Below are 18,495 nucleotides of genomic sequence, written 5' to 3'. Positions count from 1 at the left end.
ACCTAAACAAATAAAAACACACAATCAGATCAGGTCTGCACCACAAAGGGCTAAAAGCTGTTCTGTAGTCCTGTGTAAATGCATCCAGATATGCTTTTTGGAAACCAGGAACCAGACTCACTGCCTTACTTACGGTTTCCACTTTCATATAATTGACAACTGGATTCATTACACAATATTTCATAAAGTTGTATTAGGGTAAGTTTGATAATTTATTGTATGAGATAAAGTCATACAACCATGAAAGCATGTTTAACAATAGCACATAACACGCCTGGAGATGGTGTAGTGGTTTAGACTCTCTCTCTGGAACACCCTCCCTACTGCTGCAAGTAATAATAAACTCTTCCTTCTGTCTCAGTAAAGAAAATCCAACTGTCCCAATTGACAAGCCTCAGCCATCTTGGAATTCAGGCAGACGAACACAATGCTCTGTAACTGAACAATTTCCATGAGGACACTGACCCAGGTTTGGTTGTGATGCCTCTGCAGTAAAGAAAACATGAGAACGAGCACTTTATCTCTGACTGGCTCTGCTTTGAATGTGTACAGATGTAATGTGGTCCTCAAAAACCTGAATAAAGGATTCTTTGTAATTGTACTCTCGGTTTATACATTTTTTTCTTTTTTGCTGGTGTCAACAGATCTGCTCTGTACAAAATACGGATGCTAATTCATGAATCTTAAATGCCTAACATGTTCCAGTGGTATGGGGGCAGTGAGGTAGATAAAACAATGGATCAGCTGCTTATAAATGGCAGTATCCCACTCCACATAACATCAAACTGTCAACATCCGCTCTTGCCAATATAGCAACCATTGGGAATTGCAGTGTGGAAAGGCCAGGAAGACCAAGGGCGTTCATCCTCTGAATATTTAGACAAAATCCCCAAAATCGGTAAACAAAGTTGGTGAATCAGGACCAGATTCCTGAGCGTTCTCGTTTCCTGCGGACAATGGCGGCTACATCCTGTTTGAGCGAGGAGACGCTCTGCTCCAGCTGCTCCGAGAAGTCCTTCAACAGGCGGCTCTGCTCATCCATAAAGAGTCTCAGCCCCAGCAGGTCCGACTCCTCCTGGAAAACATACAGGCGCACATACATGCACAAAAGCATACAAACGACACGCACAAAATATCCCACATCTATGACGAGTGTCGGTGTGACTGCGGTGTCGGTGTGATCGAGGGTCACACCAAAACTTTAACTGTAGATATGCTCCAGGGGTTGATATTAACACGAGCCACCAGACAAATGCAATTTTGGCAATTTTGGTTTCTCACTGCAGCCCTGATGGAAAATTCTGTGACTAATTCCATAACTAAGAGCGTTTCTATGACCTACAAATGTTATTCCTGTCTGGTTTATTAATGTTGTTTTTCTAAAGGGGTAAACAGTCTGGTTTCCACTACAGTTGGGCTTGCTGTGGAGAAAAACAAACTGTTTTTCTCCACAGCTGGTTGTAAAATACATTCTACTATATTCTTGTAAAGTGACCCATTTGTAAAATTATCTTATATTCCCTGACTTCCCCAGAGAATTTATCAAATTCTCTGACTTTCCCTGTGTGGGAAACACCTCTCAAAACTCCATGATATTCCAGAAATTCCAAACCAGGAATTAAGCAGCCAAAGTAAGTAACTGAGGCCACTGGCCAGTTTTCTGTAATCTCACTAAGACTTTTCAGGAATGCGAGTTATGTGTGTGTGTGTGTGTTTGTTATGGTTAGATTCACTGGTAATTATCCATTCACAAGGGATTTGGATAAACAAGGCCTTATTGTACTAATGCCAACTAATGCTAATGCTGCAGACAGAGGGATACCTACACTGGGCCTGTGTCTGCGCAGGCGCTGCAGCTGCCCCCTGACCGAGGTCATGCTGTGGTAGAAAACCTTCAGAGCACGGGCAAATTCTGCATCACAGCTGGGACGCACCGACCGGCCACGCACACACTCCCCACCTTGACACATACAGAGAGGAAGATGAGAGAGTGTGTGTGAGAGGAGGGCAGAGGCAAACCACATCACAGTTAGTAGCACACAACAATCCTGCAGTTGTTTACTAAATAAGTCATGGAGTGAGGGAATAAGTGGGTGGGTCAGGATTGTGGTCAGTTGACTTTAAATTAAGCCAGGAGGTGAATTTCCTTCAAAATGATATAACAGAATATTTTTGCATGAAAAAAATATTGTATCCAATCTATAAATAATTTGTCAACAGACAAAGTTGTATGGGCACGTAAACTGCAGTTTTACTTTATGTTTCAAGTTGATTAAATTGAAACTAATTTACCCCAACCCTGGTGTGTGTGTATGTGTGTGTGTGTGTGTGTGTGTGTTTTACCATTCCTGGCTGTGTTGAGTTGCTCTCTCAGAGTATGGTTCTCCTTCCTCAGTGAAGCATTAGCACCCTTCAGTTCCTCTAAGTCCTGTTGAAGGGCCCTCACTGAACAGCTGAGCTCTACAGAGTCCACAGGCTGCAACACACACACACACACACACACACACACACACACACACACACACACACACACACACATATACACACATTGATTGGTACTTTTACTTTTTATTTACTGTTCTTTCTTTGAATGTGAAATGACACAATGAGTACGAGCTTAAAGTGCAGACTATACGCTTTTATTTTCCCTTTTACGCTCAGCAGGAAAATAAGTAGGAAAAAACAAATATTAGGTAGTGGAGTCAATCCTTAGGCTTTGTTCAGGATCATAATGATTTGCCAACATGATCATATGTGGTATAGCAGGTGTCTTAACCACTATGCCATCTCTGAGCTTAGCTAAGTGCATAATGTATTGAATTTCACATTCCAGAGTGGTGTGCCTTTGTTGAGGAGTCTCATATTGTTAACAATGTGACTTCAGGTGTAAAAATAGGCTAATGATAAATTATTGCACAACCTGTAAAGCCAGTGTGAAAACACAGATCATCAGCTTTGATCAGGAATACAGATTTCAGATGGAACTCACTACTACACTGTCTGTGGGTGCTGCCTCGTCGATGATGAAGATGCCCTCTGTAGTCATCCTCACTCCCTCTAGGGACGACATCAAGTCAGTACAGCCCTCTGAGAGAGGAAAACAACACTTAGCAGCAGATACAAAGTAACAGTTGTCACTAGTGTTCACCTATATGGACTGTTTATTTTGTTTTTTACATGCATTCTACTACTTTTTATGTGAAATGTTGCTGGCTAGGATGCAAGATAAGGATGCAAGATAAATATCAGAGTCCAAAATTACATTACAATCCCATTTCATCCCTCCTCAACTCATTTCTACATTTCATGAAAGACTGAGGAAGGCATGAAGACAGAATGCTAAAACCACATTCATTTTGGGCTGCTGCTGTGAAATGATATAGTGGTGTGATGCTGACACACACACACACACACACACACACACACACACTTCCATCCACCCATCTATCCATCTCTCTCCCTTTCTTGACCCAGAATGCAGTAAGGATTTCACTTCCTCTCTCTTTCCAATCATCTATTCATCCATCCATCCATCCATCCATCCATCCATCCATCCTCACCTTGCAGGCCCCAGAGTTCCAGTACCACAGCGCTGCTCTGAAGGTAGTCTAGCAGATGCTGGGAGGTGTGGAGGGAGGCAAAGTGAACCCTGTGGTCCAGCAGAGGGTTGACATTGTGCCACACAGCGGGAGTGTAGAGGGGCTGGCTGCAGTCAAATAACCTGAAACTGAGAGGAGGAGGAGGAGGAGAGAGGAAATAAGAACAACAAGAAAGTATCTTCATGAACCTTTCAACCTTGACCCCCAGCATCTTTGATCCAGCGGACAGTGGCATTCCCCATCTATCAAGAAGTCACTCTTAACCCTATGCACCCTCTCACACTCTACATGTCCACCCCATATGTCTGTGACATGCATCGTCCTCTCGCTGTACTTTAAACCCCTTTCAATCCTGATTTGTCCCCTTTTATGCCTCTATATGTGTCCCCATTTGTCTCACCCAATTTGGACCCCTCTGTTGCGGGCCACTTTGATCCAGCGGAGGCCGCAACACTGCTCCAGGACCAGCTGGAAGTCCATTCGTCGACCCAGTAACTCTGACGGGTCAATCAGGATATCGTCCTCACCCATTGGGCTGCAGAGCAAGAAAACTCATTTGTTGATTTATCTCTATGTGTTCAGTAGCATCATTGACAGTGTGTGTGTGTGTGTGTGTGTGTGTGTGTCATACAGTCCAGTGGAGGTGCAGGGGACCAGCTGTGCCTGCAGAATGGCCTCCTCTGTGCCCTCTGACCCCAGAACCTGGAGACAGGGATTGTCAGCCAATCATCACTCTATATTCACTCACCATCAGACAATCAGCAACATACACAATCAGCTGTCTGTACACACGTGTTTGTGTATATACTTTATGTGTCTGTGTGTACCTCCAGTTGTTCTTCCAGAGCGATGCGGAAGGCCAGGGACTGCAGCCAGAGGTGAGCGCTGCCCAGGAGTACAGGCTCCAGCGGATCCCAGAACGGGTCTTTCTCTCTGGGCAAAGCTGCTGTAGACAGCCCCTCTCCACTCTAAGAGCAGGGACCAAGGAGGGATCAAGCAGAAATGCAAAAGCTGATGCTTTCAAATATAAACCTATTAATGATACCAATGTAGCTGTCTGATAAGCTAGCTAGCTGGTATTCATTACTATGGTGAGATTTTACACTTTCATTCTAGATTCCCTCAAGCTGCACTTGTGGTGCCATGTAGAGGATGCCTTCAACATTTAACACCAAGCATTGTGAGATTCAGCATCCTCATGGCAAAAGCCGTGCCATGTACTTATGGTGTTGTGAGTCTCCCTCTCACTTATCTTTAATGTGTCTCTATTCATTGTTTGCTGTAAATCAAGCAGAAATGCCATAAAAATGAATACATAGCAGCTTTTGTCAACGCTTTGTTTTCCGTTGTCTGTGGATCCCATATACAGATGTTTTGAGACTGCCATTTTGCTTCCCTCATAGTCAGCATTTCATGGGAACTTGAAGTGACACAAACAAAGCAATCTATAGGGAGCACCTTAAGTGAACCCACCAAGAGGTTCAAAAAACACCTTTTTTGCTTGTTCCTTTGTACATTTCTACCTTTCTACTGATTTGTAAAGTGTTTTATTATGTTCTGACTAAACTTAAGCAACTTTTCTTCCACTGAATTACATTGTCTCCACTCCGCTCAGCATGATGCTGCTGGTAGACTTCTTCCATCAGGAACTTGCGGTTCACAAACTTGGCCTTGGACCACATCCATACCTGGAGAGAGAGTGTGACATCCTTTAGATGGAGAGGCAAACATTTCAGACACAAACTCAAACCTAAGTTAAAAATGGCATAAAAATGCATAACTTTGTATGCACAGATTAATCTATAAGAAGTAGTAGTAGTAGTGAGAGAGAGAGAGAGAGAGAGAGAGAGATACCTGCTTGCTCTCCAGAGAGGTGACTCTGACAACAATCTCTTTCTCCAGATCATGGCCTTTCGAATCCGACAGCGCCAGGTTCTTGATCTCCAGCTTGAACTCCACCCCCTAAAGGCACAATAGCCAATAAGCTGTGAGTGTTTATTAATGGACATACATAACAATGAGGTTATGGAAGACTCATGAATGTAAGACTGAGAAAAAACATTTTAAAAAGTATGTTTATGTGAGTATATACAGCATGTGCCTGTGTGTTACCTTGTTCAGCTCCTGGCTCATCTGGTTGGCCTCAGCCACCATGGGCATCAGTTTGACATAGTCGTAGAAGACAGCCAGCAGACTGGGGTCAGTCTGACTGGAGCCAGCATTGGACTCACCTAAACACAGACATGCACATATTGATACACTCAATATACTCATATTCATTCATATTCATATTCATCATTCCATCAAAAATGATCTCTCTCTCTCTTGTTCTACCGCCACCCTCCTCCCTCCCCACCCAGCCTCCCTCTCAGCCAGCCTTCCTCTCACCCAGCCTCGCTCTCACCCAGCCTTCCTCTCACCCAGCCTCCCTCTCACCCAGCCTCCCTCTCACCCAGCCTCCCTCTCACCCAGGTGGATGCCCTCGGCAGCAGCCAGTTCAGACTGGAAGTAGTCGTAGTCGTAGCGACTCCAGTCATCCCCGCCCCTCTCAGAGGGATAACCAATGAACAGGTAGGTACAGTTGGAACCGAGAATTAGCCGGTCCTAGAGGGGGCAAAAAGAGAGAGAAGTGCTCTGTGTGTGTGTGTGTGTGTGTGTGTGTGTGTGTGTGAGGGAGGTGGTCCCCAAGTTTATGTATAGTATGTGTATCCATAACAACACTGAATAGAGACCCACCAGGTGTTGTAGCTCAGTTGTCTGGGAGATGGGGTTGCCGTTGATAATGACCTTTGACCCTGTCAGCGGAGTCAGTGACACCCGGCGCTGTTCGTTCCTGAAGACAGCATGACGCTCCTGGATCCTGACACACACACATATACACATGTGTATAACACAGACACATACATGTCTGTGTTATAGTCTACACTCCTTACATACTGTATGTCTACAGCAAGCCCTTATCTTGATCTTTCCCTTCCTAAGTTACAGGATGTCCCAGCATGCATTGGGCAGAAGACAGGGAAACACACTGGACAGGTTGTCAATCCATCACAGGGTGAACACAGACAATCACTTACAATCCCCAGAGAAGATCCTATAGAGGAGATCTACACTTCCAAAGTTTTAAGGTAGGTCAAGTTCAGAAAACAACAACAAATAAAAATATCTTTTACTTTTACCTCTATTTACATTGTATTGTTTCACTAGCTGAGCAAACTTGGTTCATCATGGAGAATTTTATGAGACAGTGTAAATGGATTGTAGTTAACAATCAGACAAGCAGAATCAAACTCTTCTGTATAGGAGCTTTTAACATTGTGATTTCCAGTGTAGCCGGCACTGTGTTTGTGATGTTCTACTTATCCCGGAGGGGAAAACTTACCCGAGGCCCTTGATAGAGATGGATCTGGGCGAGGAGTCAGACAGCCCAATGTCCCATTCACCTGGGAGAACACAAAAACCCACAGGGACTCCATAAAAACATTTCCCTAACACAGCCAGTCTATCTATCAAGGGGATAAATGCATCGCTTAGTTTTGCTGGTAGGGAATACAACCTGGTTCCTAAGATTATAATGTTTCCAAGAATAGTAGTTCTGGGTCTGTTAGAATATGATTGCTGATCTGAACCTGGTTTATTCTCACATCTAGCTCCCTCACCCTCCCCATCCTTCCCTCTGAAAGTGAAACTGAACGAGAGATAGAAGTTACAGAGGTTACAGTATGTGAGAGAGAGATGAAGGAAGACTCACCCTCCTGGATGAAAAGCTTGACCACCCCAGACAGCTGAGCGTCCTCGTTGATGTTCAGGATGTAGGGATGCATCTGCATCATCCTCCTCTCCTGACAGAGAGATAGGAAATAAGAGAGAGATATTAACAAGGGCTGTGTGTGTGTGTGTGTGTGTGTGTGTGTGTGTGAGAGAGAGAGAGAAAGAGAGAACGATCCAATCCAAGATGGCAGCTCCCTGTTTCCACGCTGTTTGTTCTGTGAGAAGGTCCGTTTTTTAGTGTCTTCGACATGTCTCGTGGTTTTTTAATCCTCAAAACTGCTCCTCACCGCTCTCATTGCACCACTGACTAAGGTGATTATTGTCGACGATTGAACGAGAAAAATCTACGGGAATTCTGCCTGCCTACCTCTTCTAACTCTAAAATGTGCAGTTTTATCTTGAAAAAAGACATTTATTAGGCACTGAACTATGGATCTCACATGACTAGGGCTACAGATATGCATTTTTATTTATTTTATTGTGTGTTTGTGTCTTAATGTTTGTCTGTTTTAATGTTGTTGCAACTTTTATCTCTTTTTATGCTGCTATCTTGCCCAGGCTTCCCTTGAAAAAGAGGTCTTTGTATCTCAACGGGACCAACCTGGTTAAATAAAGGTTAAATTAAAAAGAAAAAAAAACAAAAACATGAGACTACAGAGAATTAAGAGATGATAAAAACATTTCCACTGACAGTGTATGTGTGCTTAGCTGTATTTATACAGCCATCCTTCCATCTGTGCGTGTATTCGATTTTTGTGTTCATGTGTGTGCATCCGCCAATATCTGAACGTATGGGAGCTCTTGAGAGTGTGTGTGTGTTTGTGTTTGTGTGTGTGTGTGTGTGTGTGTGTGTGTGTGTACCTGTGTGATGTTAGCATACTGTTGCTCCCAGTCCTTCAGCGCCTCCTGCAGGTGTTGTTCCCACAGAGTCTGGATGGCTCTGATCTGGAGCTCATTATGGGTCAGCAGCTGACGAAGCTCCTCTGGACACACACACACACACACACACACACACACGTCTGATGGTCAGATATGGGTCTTCTAGCCCTGCCTGCTGAATCACAGAAGAGCACTTTCTATTCCATTCTATTGTTTGTTTTTCCCAGCAGTCTCACTGGTCTCGTCGTCGGCTCTGCGGCCCTCCTGGCCCAGCCGGCTCAGTCTCTGCAGCAGCCTGGCGTTCTCAGCCTTCAGCTCTTTGACCAGACGCTCGGTGGGACTCTCGTTCACCACTGCCCGGTTCTGGATACGCTTCGCCCTGTAGGGGTGAGGCGGTTGAGTGGGGAGGCGAGAAGAAGAGGGGTAGATGGAGGTGTGGGAATGGAGAAAATGAGGATGGAAAGGCCGAAAATGGGCGAAGGGCCAACAGAGGAAATGACTATGAGGGAAAGTGGCATAGTGGGTTTAGTTTGCTTTACATAATGTGGTGCCAGAATACTGTAGTCATTATGGTTTATAGTAAATTAATGAATTGTTGTACCTTTCAGCATAGCGCAGGGTTGAGAGAGACTCCTCATAGCAGATATCAGCAGGACTCAGCGTGGCAATCTTGCAAAGTAACCCATTTCAGAAATTAGAAAACAACCTCACTGTTCTGTGTATACTGTATGTTTGTGCAATTATGGATACTAAAGCATAAAAAAAAATAAGGGAAATTCCTCATCTGTCAGCTACCATAACCGTGCGACTGTTGCCCCCCAGTGCAGACTGCAGCAACTTGGTGAGAACTGAGTCTCTGTAGGGAATGTGGACTATCTTCTTCCCCACCGCCACATCAGCAAGGGAACTGCAGGGAGAGGAGAGGAGAGGGGAGGGCAGGGCAGGGCAGGGCAGGGAGAGGAGAGGAGAGGGGAGGGCAGGGCAGGGCAGGGCAGGGCAGGGCAGGGCAGGGGAGGAGAGGAGAGGAGAGGGCAGGGAGGGAGGGAGAGAGAGAGAGAGAGAGAGAGAGATATTTAGCAGTATGACAATGCTGATGGCCATGCTTTGTTTAAACTAAAACTAAACGGCACCAGGCCAACCTGATGACATTGCCCAGGGTGGTGAGGCTCAAGTTGATGGCTGTGCCCTCTTTGAGTCGGTCAGCCTCCGAGCCTGAGGCCCGCTGACGCTCACTGCCAGCCAGGTCCACCAGGTTAATGTTGGACTGCTTAGTGATGCTCTCTTTAGAGAAGATCTGACAGGAAGAAACAGTAAAGACAACAATAAATGATTACAGAAAACTCTAGAGATCTGACAATATGCTAAGACATACAGAGACAGAGACACACATGCACACAAACATGTAAATGACACATGACTAGAAATGTAAGTCCATGTTAGGATATGTATATGGATAATGTTGTTTTGAAATTGAGCATTGGAGTACTGAGGTAATGCCAGGACAGCTTGAGTAAATAGCTTGGTTCCTATTTGTAGTGCAATTGGTTTGCAACTTCACAGCAACTACAGAACATTGGCTGCAGATGCGTAACAAATCTTTACAGACAAAACCTAAATGTGCTGTGTGTGCTCTTCACATGACTTTGCAGGGCATGTGTATTGTGTAAATGCACAGAAAGTGAAGCAGAGTGAGCAGAGCAGCTCACCTGTTTGAGCTGGAGGATAATGAGCATGTGTGAGCGACTGCTGTTGGCGTTCATGTGAGTGGCAGCGGTGGTTCGAGTCCGGGTGCCCTGTTCCATCAACTGCTCCACCTGTGGAGACATTTGGAAATTCATATTATTGTTTCTAAAGTGACACAGTAACGGAATACACTAACAACACAGCATACCTGTGTGAATATCTGTGAGAATATCTGAAATATCCCTAAACAGCCCTTCTCCCTCTGTCCCTAGCTCTTATTTTATTTATTTTCCTAGCATGTCTCTCTCTTATATGATCATTCTATGGTCACAGGAGTATTGTCAGTGCACTATATGGCTCTCATTCTTGCATTCCTTACCATTGGTTGTTTGGTGATCAGGGAATTTGAACTTACTGTGGCACTCAATGCAAGACACTGTGAATAAGACACTCAGGTCAATCCATCCATCTCTACCTGTGGTGCACTGTCACATGGGACCGTGCGGAGACCCTCCACATAAAACCCCCTCTGCTGCTCCTCTCTCACTCTCAACCCCCCTGGAGTGCGAGACCCCCGAGACAGCAGGTCAACCACCTGGACAGAGAGAGAGAGAGAGAGGTTATCCACCAAAACAATGAACATTTAAGCAGAAGTCAGAGGAAAAAGAGGCTTTATACAAAAGTTTCAACAATAGCCAAACAAAAAACAAGAATGACAAAGTCAAAATTGCATACCATTATAGTCAAATGAGCTCCCCATTTTTTTTACCTGCTCATTATAGATTTCCAACATACTGAAAAAGACCTGTGTAGAAATAAAGAAAAAAGACATTTATTAGAACCCAACTACCACCATACACCCTTACCTGATACTACCTGTCTGCTGTCCAGTCGTGATAACCATGCATAGGGCCATACACACACACACACACACACACACAAACCTACACTTCTACACATGCAAACACACACATGCACTGCCCCCCACCTGGCACTGTCTGGTGTCCTGGTTCTCCCTAATAGCCTGGAACAGTCGGTCACACAGTGTAGGGACCAGGCCTTTATTGGGCCCATTGCCCACCATGGAGTAACTCTTCCCTGAGCCTGTCTGCCCGTAGGCCAACAGAGTGGCATTGTAACCCTGCAGACACAATTACAGAAGATTCAATATCAGAATAGAACAGAAAGCAGAACCTCACTTGTGCAAAAAAACATCCAAATTGGCTATTTCAGCAAACACAGTGAACCAAATCTGCTGAGGTGCAAAACAGGCTTCTTGGATCTCATTTGAATGATGAAATGATATTGTAAAATTTAGGATCGCTACCTGCAATGCATTCTCTAGGATTCCTTCTCCCAAGTCCTGGAACACGCTGCCCTGCGGGAGGGAGTAAGGTGTGAGGTGCAAGGACAACTTTTGTGAACCCAGTATTGTCATGTTAAAACTCATATTCTGCATCTGGATCTATTTACTGTATCATCTTCAATATGTTCTATTTGTTGCATTCCTACCTATGTTGGATTCTCTGCTGCTTCCATTTACCCAGTTTCCCCAGTTGTGTTTACCTAGGAAGCCTTGGAGCTCACCTGGTCGGCGTAGCGCCCCCCCGGCTCTTCTGGCAGGTAGAGGCCGCTGCGGTTCCGAGTGAAGCCGCTGTGGGACCAGTAGGCGTAGTCGAAGCAGAAGGAGCGGCGGTTCTGGGCGTTGCGCGGGTCCTGGATGGTGATGGAGCTCGACGCCATGGAGACGATACAGCGGCTGCCCGCATCCCTCTCTCTCTGGATGGAGGGAAAGGAGAGGAAGGGTTGAGGAGGATGGTTATAAACAAGGGGGGAGAGAGAAGGATGGAGGAAGAGATGATCATAGCCACATTCTATCTGGATTTAAAGAAAAATGGGAAAGTGAGAGATGGATGCAGAATTCTTCTGCCCGCATCCTTCTTTCTGGATGGAGGAGGAGAGAGGAAGAGTTGAGGAAAGATAGGTTTCTAATGTCAGAGGTCATAAACAATACCTAACTGCATCCCTCTCTTGATCAATGGAGAAGATGGAAAGAGGGAGGAAGGAGGGGGTGGATGGGCAAGATTTGAAATTTGGAATTGGAATTTAGACAAATAATCTATGGAGATGCAGTAGATGCCCACATCCCTCTCTCTGCTGGGAGGGGACACAAGGCGGAGGGTAGAGGGAGGGAGGGAGTTTGTATACTTTTCTTATAGCTGATTTGTTTTGCTAACATTCAGAGATGATTCAGCTGCTGCCCACGTCCCTCTAGAGAAGACGCAGGGAAGAGGAGTGGAAAGAGGGGGAGGGGGATGGAGTGACAGCAGTCAATAACCATAGTGCACAAAGAAGGTAAAATAAGGTTTGGTTTCAAATTTTGAAAACATGAACAATTACCAAACAGTTTTTTGTTCACAATGGAGACTTGAGACGTGAGAAATGAGTAGAATCTACAAATTTGTACATCTGTATCCCCACAGCCCCCACAGTGTAAATGTGGGAGCATGTGAGTGCCGTTTTCTCTCACCTCAAAACATAATTTTCTGCAACTTCTACTTTGAAATATCAGGGTAAATACAGTATATATTATACAGTAAGAATACTGTCAGTAATACATAATCAAACATGTAATGAGGAATGCAAAAAATATAAATAATTGGGGAAAGTGTAAAACAGGAAATGGATGACAGCTCCAAAAAGTAAAACCATGCAAAATGGATAAGTACTGACCTTGTTGAACGGGCGCACTCTGACAGCCACTTTCACACAGTCCTTGCCATGCATGTCTGCTACTTTAGCCCTCATGGTGCAGCGGGCAAGTAGCAGCACAGGAGACTGAGTGATCCGCTCCCTCACACAAAGACAGGACTGCTGGGGGAGCAAACTGTGTCGAGTTACTGGTTGAAATGGATACCATCAGGGGGCAATATGACAGGGATGACTTCGCCCATGTAAGCACAAACTATGAAACACATCCTCTTAATGAAAATGTGAGGGGAAAACATTGATTGCCATTTCTGCCATCCTCTTTCATTCCCCTACTGAAGAGGGACTAAAATGGTCAGACTACTATCACACACACTGTGCAAACATTACTACACACTAATGAAGGGTGAATGACATAATCTACAGTATATACCTTTACTATACTTTTGGGATTAGTTATCATTTAGCAATTGCTAAGTAATAAACAGCAATGATCACCAAGACTGGCAAATATACACTCACCAAGCACTTTATTAGGAACACCTGTACACCTGCTTATTCATGCAGTTATCCAATCAGCCAATCATGTGGCAGCAGTGCAATGCATAAGATCATGCAGATACAGGTCAGCAGCTTCAGTTAATGTTCACATGAAGCATCAGAATGGGGAAAAAATGTGATCTCAGTGACTTTGACCGTGGCATGGTTGTTGGTGCCAGACGGACTGCTTTGATTATTTCTGAAACTGCTGATCTCCTGGGATTTTCACACACAGCAGTCTCTAGAGGTTACACAGAATGGTGCGAAAAACAAAAAACATCCAGTGAGCGGCAGTTCTGCGGACGGAAATGCCTTGTTGATGAGAGAGGTCAGAGGAGAATGGCCAGACTGGTTGGAGCTGACAGAAAGGCGACAGTAACTCAGATAACCTCTTTACAACTGTGGGGAGCAGAAAAGCATCTCAGAACGCACAACACGTCCAACCTTGAGGCAGATGTCACTTTGGTAGCTGGTTGACACTGAGCTGAAAGCTGATACCTACCCAGTATTAGTAAGGTGTTCCTAATAAAGTGCTCGGTGAGTGTATGTATGCTACTTAATGCTAGTTATGGTTAATTATGTTAAAAAAATAAAAAAGTTAATGTTTATAAATATTTTAATACGCATCAATGCATAGTTGTTTTTTTTTGCAATATAAATTCATATTGAGTCTTGTGTCCATTTTTAAGAATGTTTAAGTGCCTGGCAGGATAAATCAAGCACACCAAGAAGCAGATTTGGCTTCATTTTAAACATGTTTTGCCCTGGTCTTTGTCTAGTGAAGTGGCAGCAGTGGAGACAAAGCTGGTTACCTGAAATTGGACAAGTGGTTTCACTTTCACCTGAGAGTCTACCGCTATGAATTATACAGTAGGCTCACAGCCCCGGGAAACAGGAGAGCTACACCGAGTCAACTTCATACAGGAAGGCAATTCACTTTTTTTTAAAACTATAATTGTGTGGACATTTCATTGACTTTCCCTTAGCTGAACTTCACCCCTAACAGCAACACTTAACCTGACCTGTAACCCTTAAAAGGCCTCTTTTCAAAATGAGAATTAACCAGCGAAGGTTTAAGAAACTTAAGGACATTTGATATTCAGACCACACACAGGATAAGGTCTCAGTTGTTTATGAGGGGCGATGATGCTCGTAGCTCATTTCAATGGATGGCTGAACACATGAGACACAGAGACAGGCTTTCTGGTCCAGTCACTCCCACCGAACACCATCCATCCTAACAAGCACATGCACCTAAGGAGGAAATTGAATTGACAAAATCACTCCACACCAGTCTTAAGGAAATATTCAAGCTTTACCATATTTATCAAAGAGCAGTCATCAAAAAAAATAAGACATCCTACATACATTCATCTGAAAATAGCCTATGTGTCAGCTGGCGGTTGCCATGAATTTAATAAAACAAACCTATTAACATGTCCCAAAACAAGCATATTAACAAGTCCCAATCGCTGTGCAAGTCAGTTTTTCTTTCACAATATACAACAAACCCGTGACATACAAAAACAGTCCAAATCTGTTGGCAATAGTGTACAACTCTGTGCATCACAGAAAATCCCAACTATCAACTTAAATTTTAAGACTATGACATAGGCAGTCTAATTAGATGATAAAATGCATTCAAGACACTTCAAACATCAAAATGAACATCATTCTTGATTTATTTATTAACTTTATTTGGAACATAGCAAAAGATTATTTACAAATTTATCAGCAGAAACATAGCGTCTCCACCGGGTTGGTTGCTTCTCTTCTTAAATAGAAAAAACAGCAGGCCTCAAAACGTCTTAAAAGGAAACAAAAACATTAAAATTAAGAGAACGTAAATAAAACCTCTTCATCGGAGGCGAGTTCAGTTTAGTCTTTTCTGGTTTCAGTGTGTGGGAGCTTCTAAAAACACTAAGGGAGCTTCCCCATGGATTGCTTTCACTTGTGCCATTCTGTGCCCGGAGAATTAAAAGTGATTACAAGGAGGGTCGCAAAACGGCCAACACAAAATGACCCAAGATGGGAGTTGTGACATCAAGTGAAATCAATCTGTACCAGTGGGACGCGCAAACTCCAAAAACTTTGCTCTCCATCAGTGTGTTTTGTCATAGCTTCCCAAAAGCATTTTCATGCCAAAATAGTCTTTATTCTATTATCCATGTGGGAAACCAGTAGACAGACAACTGTAGTGCGATGAGGCTTTTGAGGAAACGGAGCCATGATGAGTACAGTTTAGCGAAAGGTGACATGGAGGCCCAGCTGAGTCGGTTCAGAACTTCAGGTGGTTTGTCTGAGGTTCACAGACTAAAACCACCGGTTCCCTCCTTAGAGTTTCTTCCTCCGGGTGACGGGCTTTGTGAAAACGGTGTCCATTATGCGTTTGCGTCGGAGGCTCATGCGCGGGGCCGGAGCCTGGCCTTCTTCGATCCTCTTCTGAGCCCGGGGGACGGGCTCCGCTGGGCTGGGCAGAGGGGAGATCAGGCCCGCCTCCAATATGGGAGGAGGCTCCAACGCAGCTTTGGGCCTGAATGAACAATCAAAATCATTAATTAGAGCTTTTTATCATCAATTTCTCTTCTTAATTGTTCCCGCAAATGTAAGGAAATACCCCAATCTCCACACCATTACAAAATAAATAAACCACAGGCAGATGATCTGCCAAGAGGTAATTTTGGGCCCAAAGTTATCAACATCAGTATCCAAAACTTCCCCTATTGCTTTAAAAAAAAAACATAAAAATAAGAAAAAAAGTGTCTTACTTGGCCGTTCGTTTGCTAGTTTTTCTGGTTTTAGAAATGACTGCTGCCTTCCCCACCTCCACATTATCTTCTGAAGAAATTTCATCCTGGAAAAAAAAAAGAAAAAAAAAGTGCTGTTGAAAACAGAAGTGTTGTTGAAAAGTACTTCTCATACATTATTTCTCCCCCATGATCAACATGATTACTCCTGAATCTTCAAATTAATTTATAAGCCACAAGAAGCAGTGCTTTTGTTATTTCAGAACAGTTAAGACGCCCTTTGATTCATTCATAGATGTAAAGCGCAACATCGAATGACTTATTGCTTGTTTGAAAGGATGGTAAGACGCGATTGTAATAAAAAAAAGAATTTAAATGTTTAAAAAAAAGAATTCCACCAAGTAAAATAGTGAATAGTAGGTAAACAAAGTGGTTAAGTGACACATTGTAATTGCAACAATGCTAGAAACTAACAGACAACCAATAATTAGGACTAAAAGTTCAGTCTTGTGCCAAGGAACAGTAAATAGTAGAGACAAGTGGTTTAAGTCAAAATTAATATTAATATTGAAAACAGCTAAGCGGCAACAGGCGTGCCTTCATCTAGTATTTTACAACAGCTTTAAATGTGACTCCGCCAATCCGGCCTTGCGGACCAGAACTATCTGTTTTGTACGAAAAGACTAAAGAAAGAATGAATATCTGATTTATGTGTAATGCTGCACACCAAGCCCCTGGGATTATATTACACATTTTAATAAAGACCTGACTAAAGACAAATTATGTTCAGGGTGAAAGCACAAACCCAGCATCCTACACACACACACACACACACGAAGAATGAACATTGTGACCGTAGCTCCCGTCTTATCATGGAAGTGTGGAAACATTTACCTGAGCAGCAAAGACTGTGGCGGCAGAGGCGTTTCTTCTGGTGCGAGTGATAGGAGGCAAAGACACTTCACTCTGCACAGGGGATTCTGCTTTATGGGCTGACACACAAATAGACACAGGGTTAATGTCACATCCCTCATATATGAATGAATGAATGAATGAATGAATGAATGAATGACGCAGCTGACCTCTTGTTCTCCTTCGTGAGGGGGAGTAGATGAATGAATGCTCAACAGGGCTAGCCTCATCGTTTTCAGGTTCGAGGACCAGGCTGTCTCTCATGGCAACAGGAGGCGGTTCCACTGATGACTTTGTACTCCTCTTACTGGCTCTCACCATCTTTGTGACAACTACTCCTCCTTAAATTGCAAAGCAAAATAGTTTTCACTCCATTTGCACATTTAAAATTCCGTTTTTTACCATAGCAAACATCTCACACACCACAACTGGCAGGCATGTGGTAGAGTTAGAAAATACACTTGCTTGATTATAGAATAAATAGTGTGTGCTTTTTTTATGGATTGCCCAAATCACATTTCCAAAACACTGAATAAAGTTCAATATGCAATTGAGTGCATTCATTCCCTAATACCCAACCCACACTATACAAGCCTAATCTTAACACTCCCTTTTGGCCAAAAAGTCCTTACTTCTTATTTCAGGATTCCCACTAAGGCCCTGATGTAAAATTCCATGACTTCTCCATGACTTTCCATAACTATGGCAATTTGTTAATGTTTTTCATCTCAGACATGGTCTGAAGAGGTAAATAGTCTCTCATAGTCCCACAGGTCTCCAATACAGTTGGGCTTGCTGTAGAAAAACCACCAGCTAATGCACTGAATCTGCGAAACAAGGTTTAAAATAATATTCTGGTATATTCCTGTTAAGTTTGTCATTTCTAAAATTCCCTGATATTCCCCGACTTTCCCAGAGCATTTATAAAATTCTTTGACGTTTCCTGTCTGGAGTTCACCTTTCAAAATACCATGACATTCCAGAATTTCCATGAACAGTAGGAACCCAGAATTGTTTCAGTCTCTCACATCTACAGTAATACATACCTTCCTGCATCTCCTCCTCATCCTGGAGCCTCTTGATGAGGGCGTCGGCGACGGGTATTTCTGAATCCACTTCCAACGGCGTGTCCAATAAGGGAAGGTCCTCCTCTGGGTGGTTCCACAGTTTACTTCTAGCTGGTCGACGGGAGTTGGTGATGGGAGGATCGTCGCTATTAAGGGTGGGCTCAGGGAGATCTTGGTTTTCTGTCACTTTTTCAGTGGTTGCCTCTCCTCTCGTCTTCCTTGTGCTCTGAGGAAGCGATATGGGAACCAATTTCACCTGGGGGTGTTGATTGGTCAGGAATGATATGGTATGAATTGATGGATGGATCAGGTTTATCAAATTAAACAAACAATTTGAAATAGTTTTGTGCAGTAGTAGAATCATGGATGACTGATCATAGATTAGTCCACCAAAAATAGAAATAACTGCCTCGCGGTTGTATGCCTTTGCCAATAAACTTTGTTTTATCATTGCAAGGACAGTCTTTATTTATTGAACATATATAATTAATGTGATTATTAGGTCAACTTAAAGGATTTTGGTGTCTGCAAAAGTAAGTGACAGCACTTCCACCGTTTTTGTAGAATGACCCAAGATCGTTTTCTCAG

At 43.6% G+C, this 18,495-nt stretch overlaps 2 protein-coding genes across 2 annotated transcripts in view; both read right to left on the bottom strand.

The window, feature by feature from the left end:
* Positions 1-916: 916 nt before the first annotated feature.
* On the bottom strand, positions 917-12,740 carry kif28 (kinesin family member 28). The gene is made up of 27 exons (XM_078283036.1): positions 12,666-12,740; positions 11,520-11,711; positions 11,260-11,310; positions 10,921-11,073; positions 10,702-10,737; positions 10,408-10,527; positions 9,956-10,063; positions 9,389-9,543; positions 9,045-9,156; positions 8,851-8,918; positions 8,486-8,628; positions 8,232-8,353; positions 7,351-7,441; positions 6,982-7,042; positions 6,336-6,459; positions 6,068-6,203; positions 5,712-5,830; positions 5,454-5,561; positions 5,211-5,287; positions 4,427-4,565; positions 4,231-4,301; positions 4,000-4,134; positions 3,561-3,727; positions 2,993-3,087; positions 2,344-2,476; positions 1,827-1,960; positions 917-1,075 (listed from the first exon to the last, which is right to left on the bottom strand). Exons 1-27 carry the CDS (start codon positions 12,738-12,740, stop codon positions 917-919), a joined length of 3,084 nt encoding a protein of 1,027 aa, XP_078139162.1.
* A 1,737-nt stretch (positions 12,741-14,477) lies between these two features.
* The window catches only part of ahctf1 (AT hook containing transcription factor 1), a 31,491-nt gene continuing 27,473 nt past the window's right edge, over positions 14,478-18,495 (bottom strand). The window contains 5 exon segments of the mRNA XM_078283023.1: positions 14,478-15,714; positions 15,950-16,035; positions 16,823-16,920; positions 17,011-17,181; positions 17,887-18,133. Of these exon segments, the coding sequence (XP_078139149.1) occupies positions 15,516-15,714; positions 15,950-16,035; positions 16,823-16,920; positions 17,011-17,181; positions 17,887-18,133 (801 nt within the window). The 3' untranslated portion in view covers positions 14,478-15,515.

This window comes from Centroberyx gerrardi, chromosome 1 (genome assembly GCF_048128805.1).
Source record: "Centroberyx gerrardi isolate f3 chromosome 1, fCenGer3.hap1.cur.20231027, whole genome shotgun sequence".
NCBI lineage: Eukaryota > Metazoa > Chordata > Actinopteri > Beryciformes > Berycidae > Centroberyx > Centroberyx gerrardi.
This window is presented reverse-complemented; position numbering and strand designations above follow the sequence as displayed.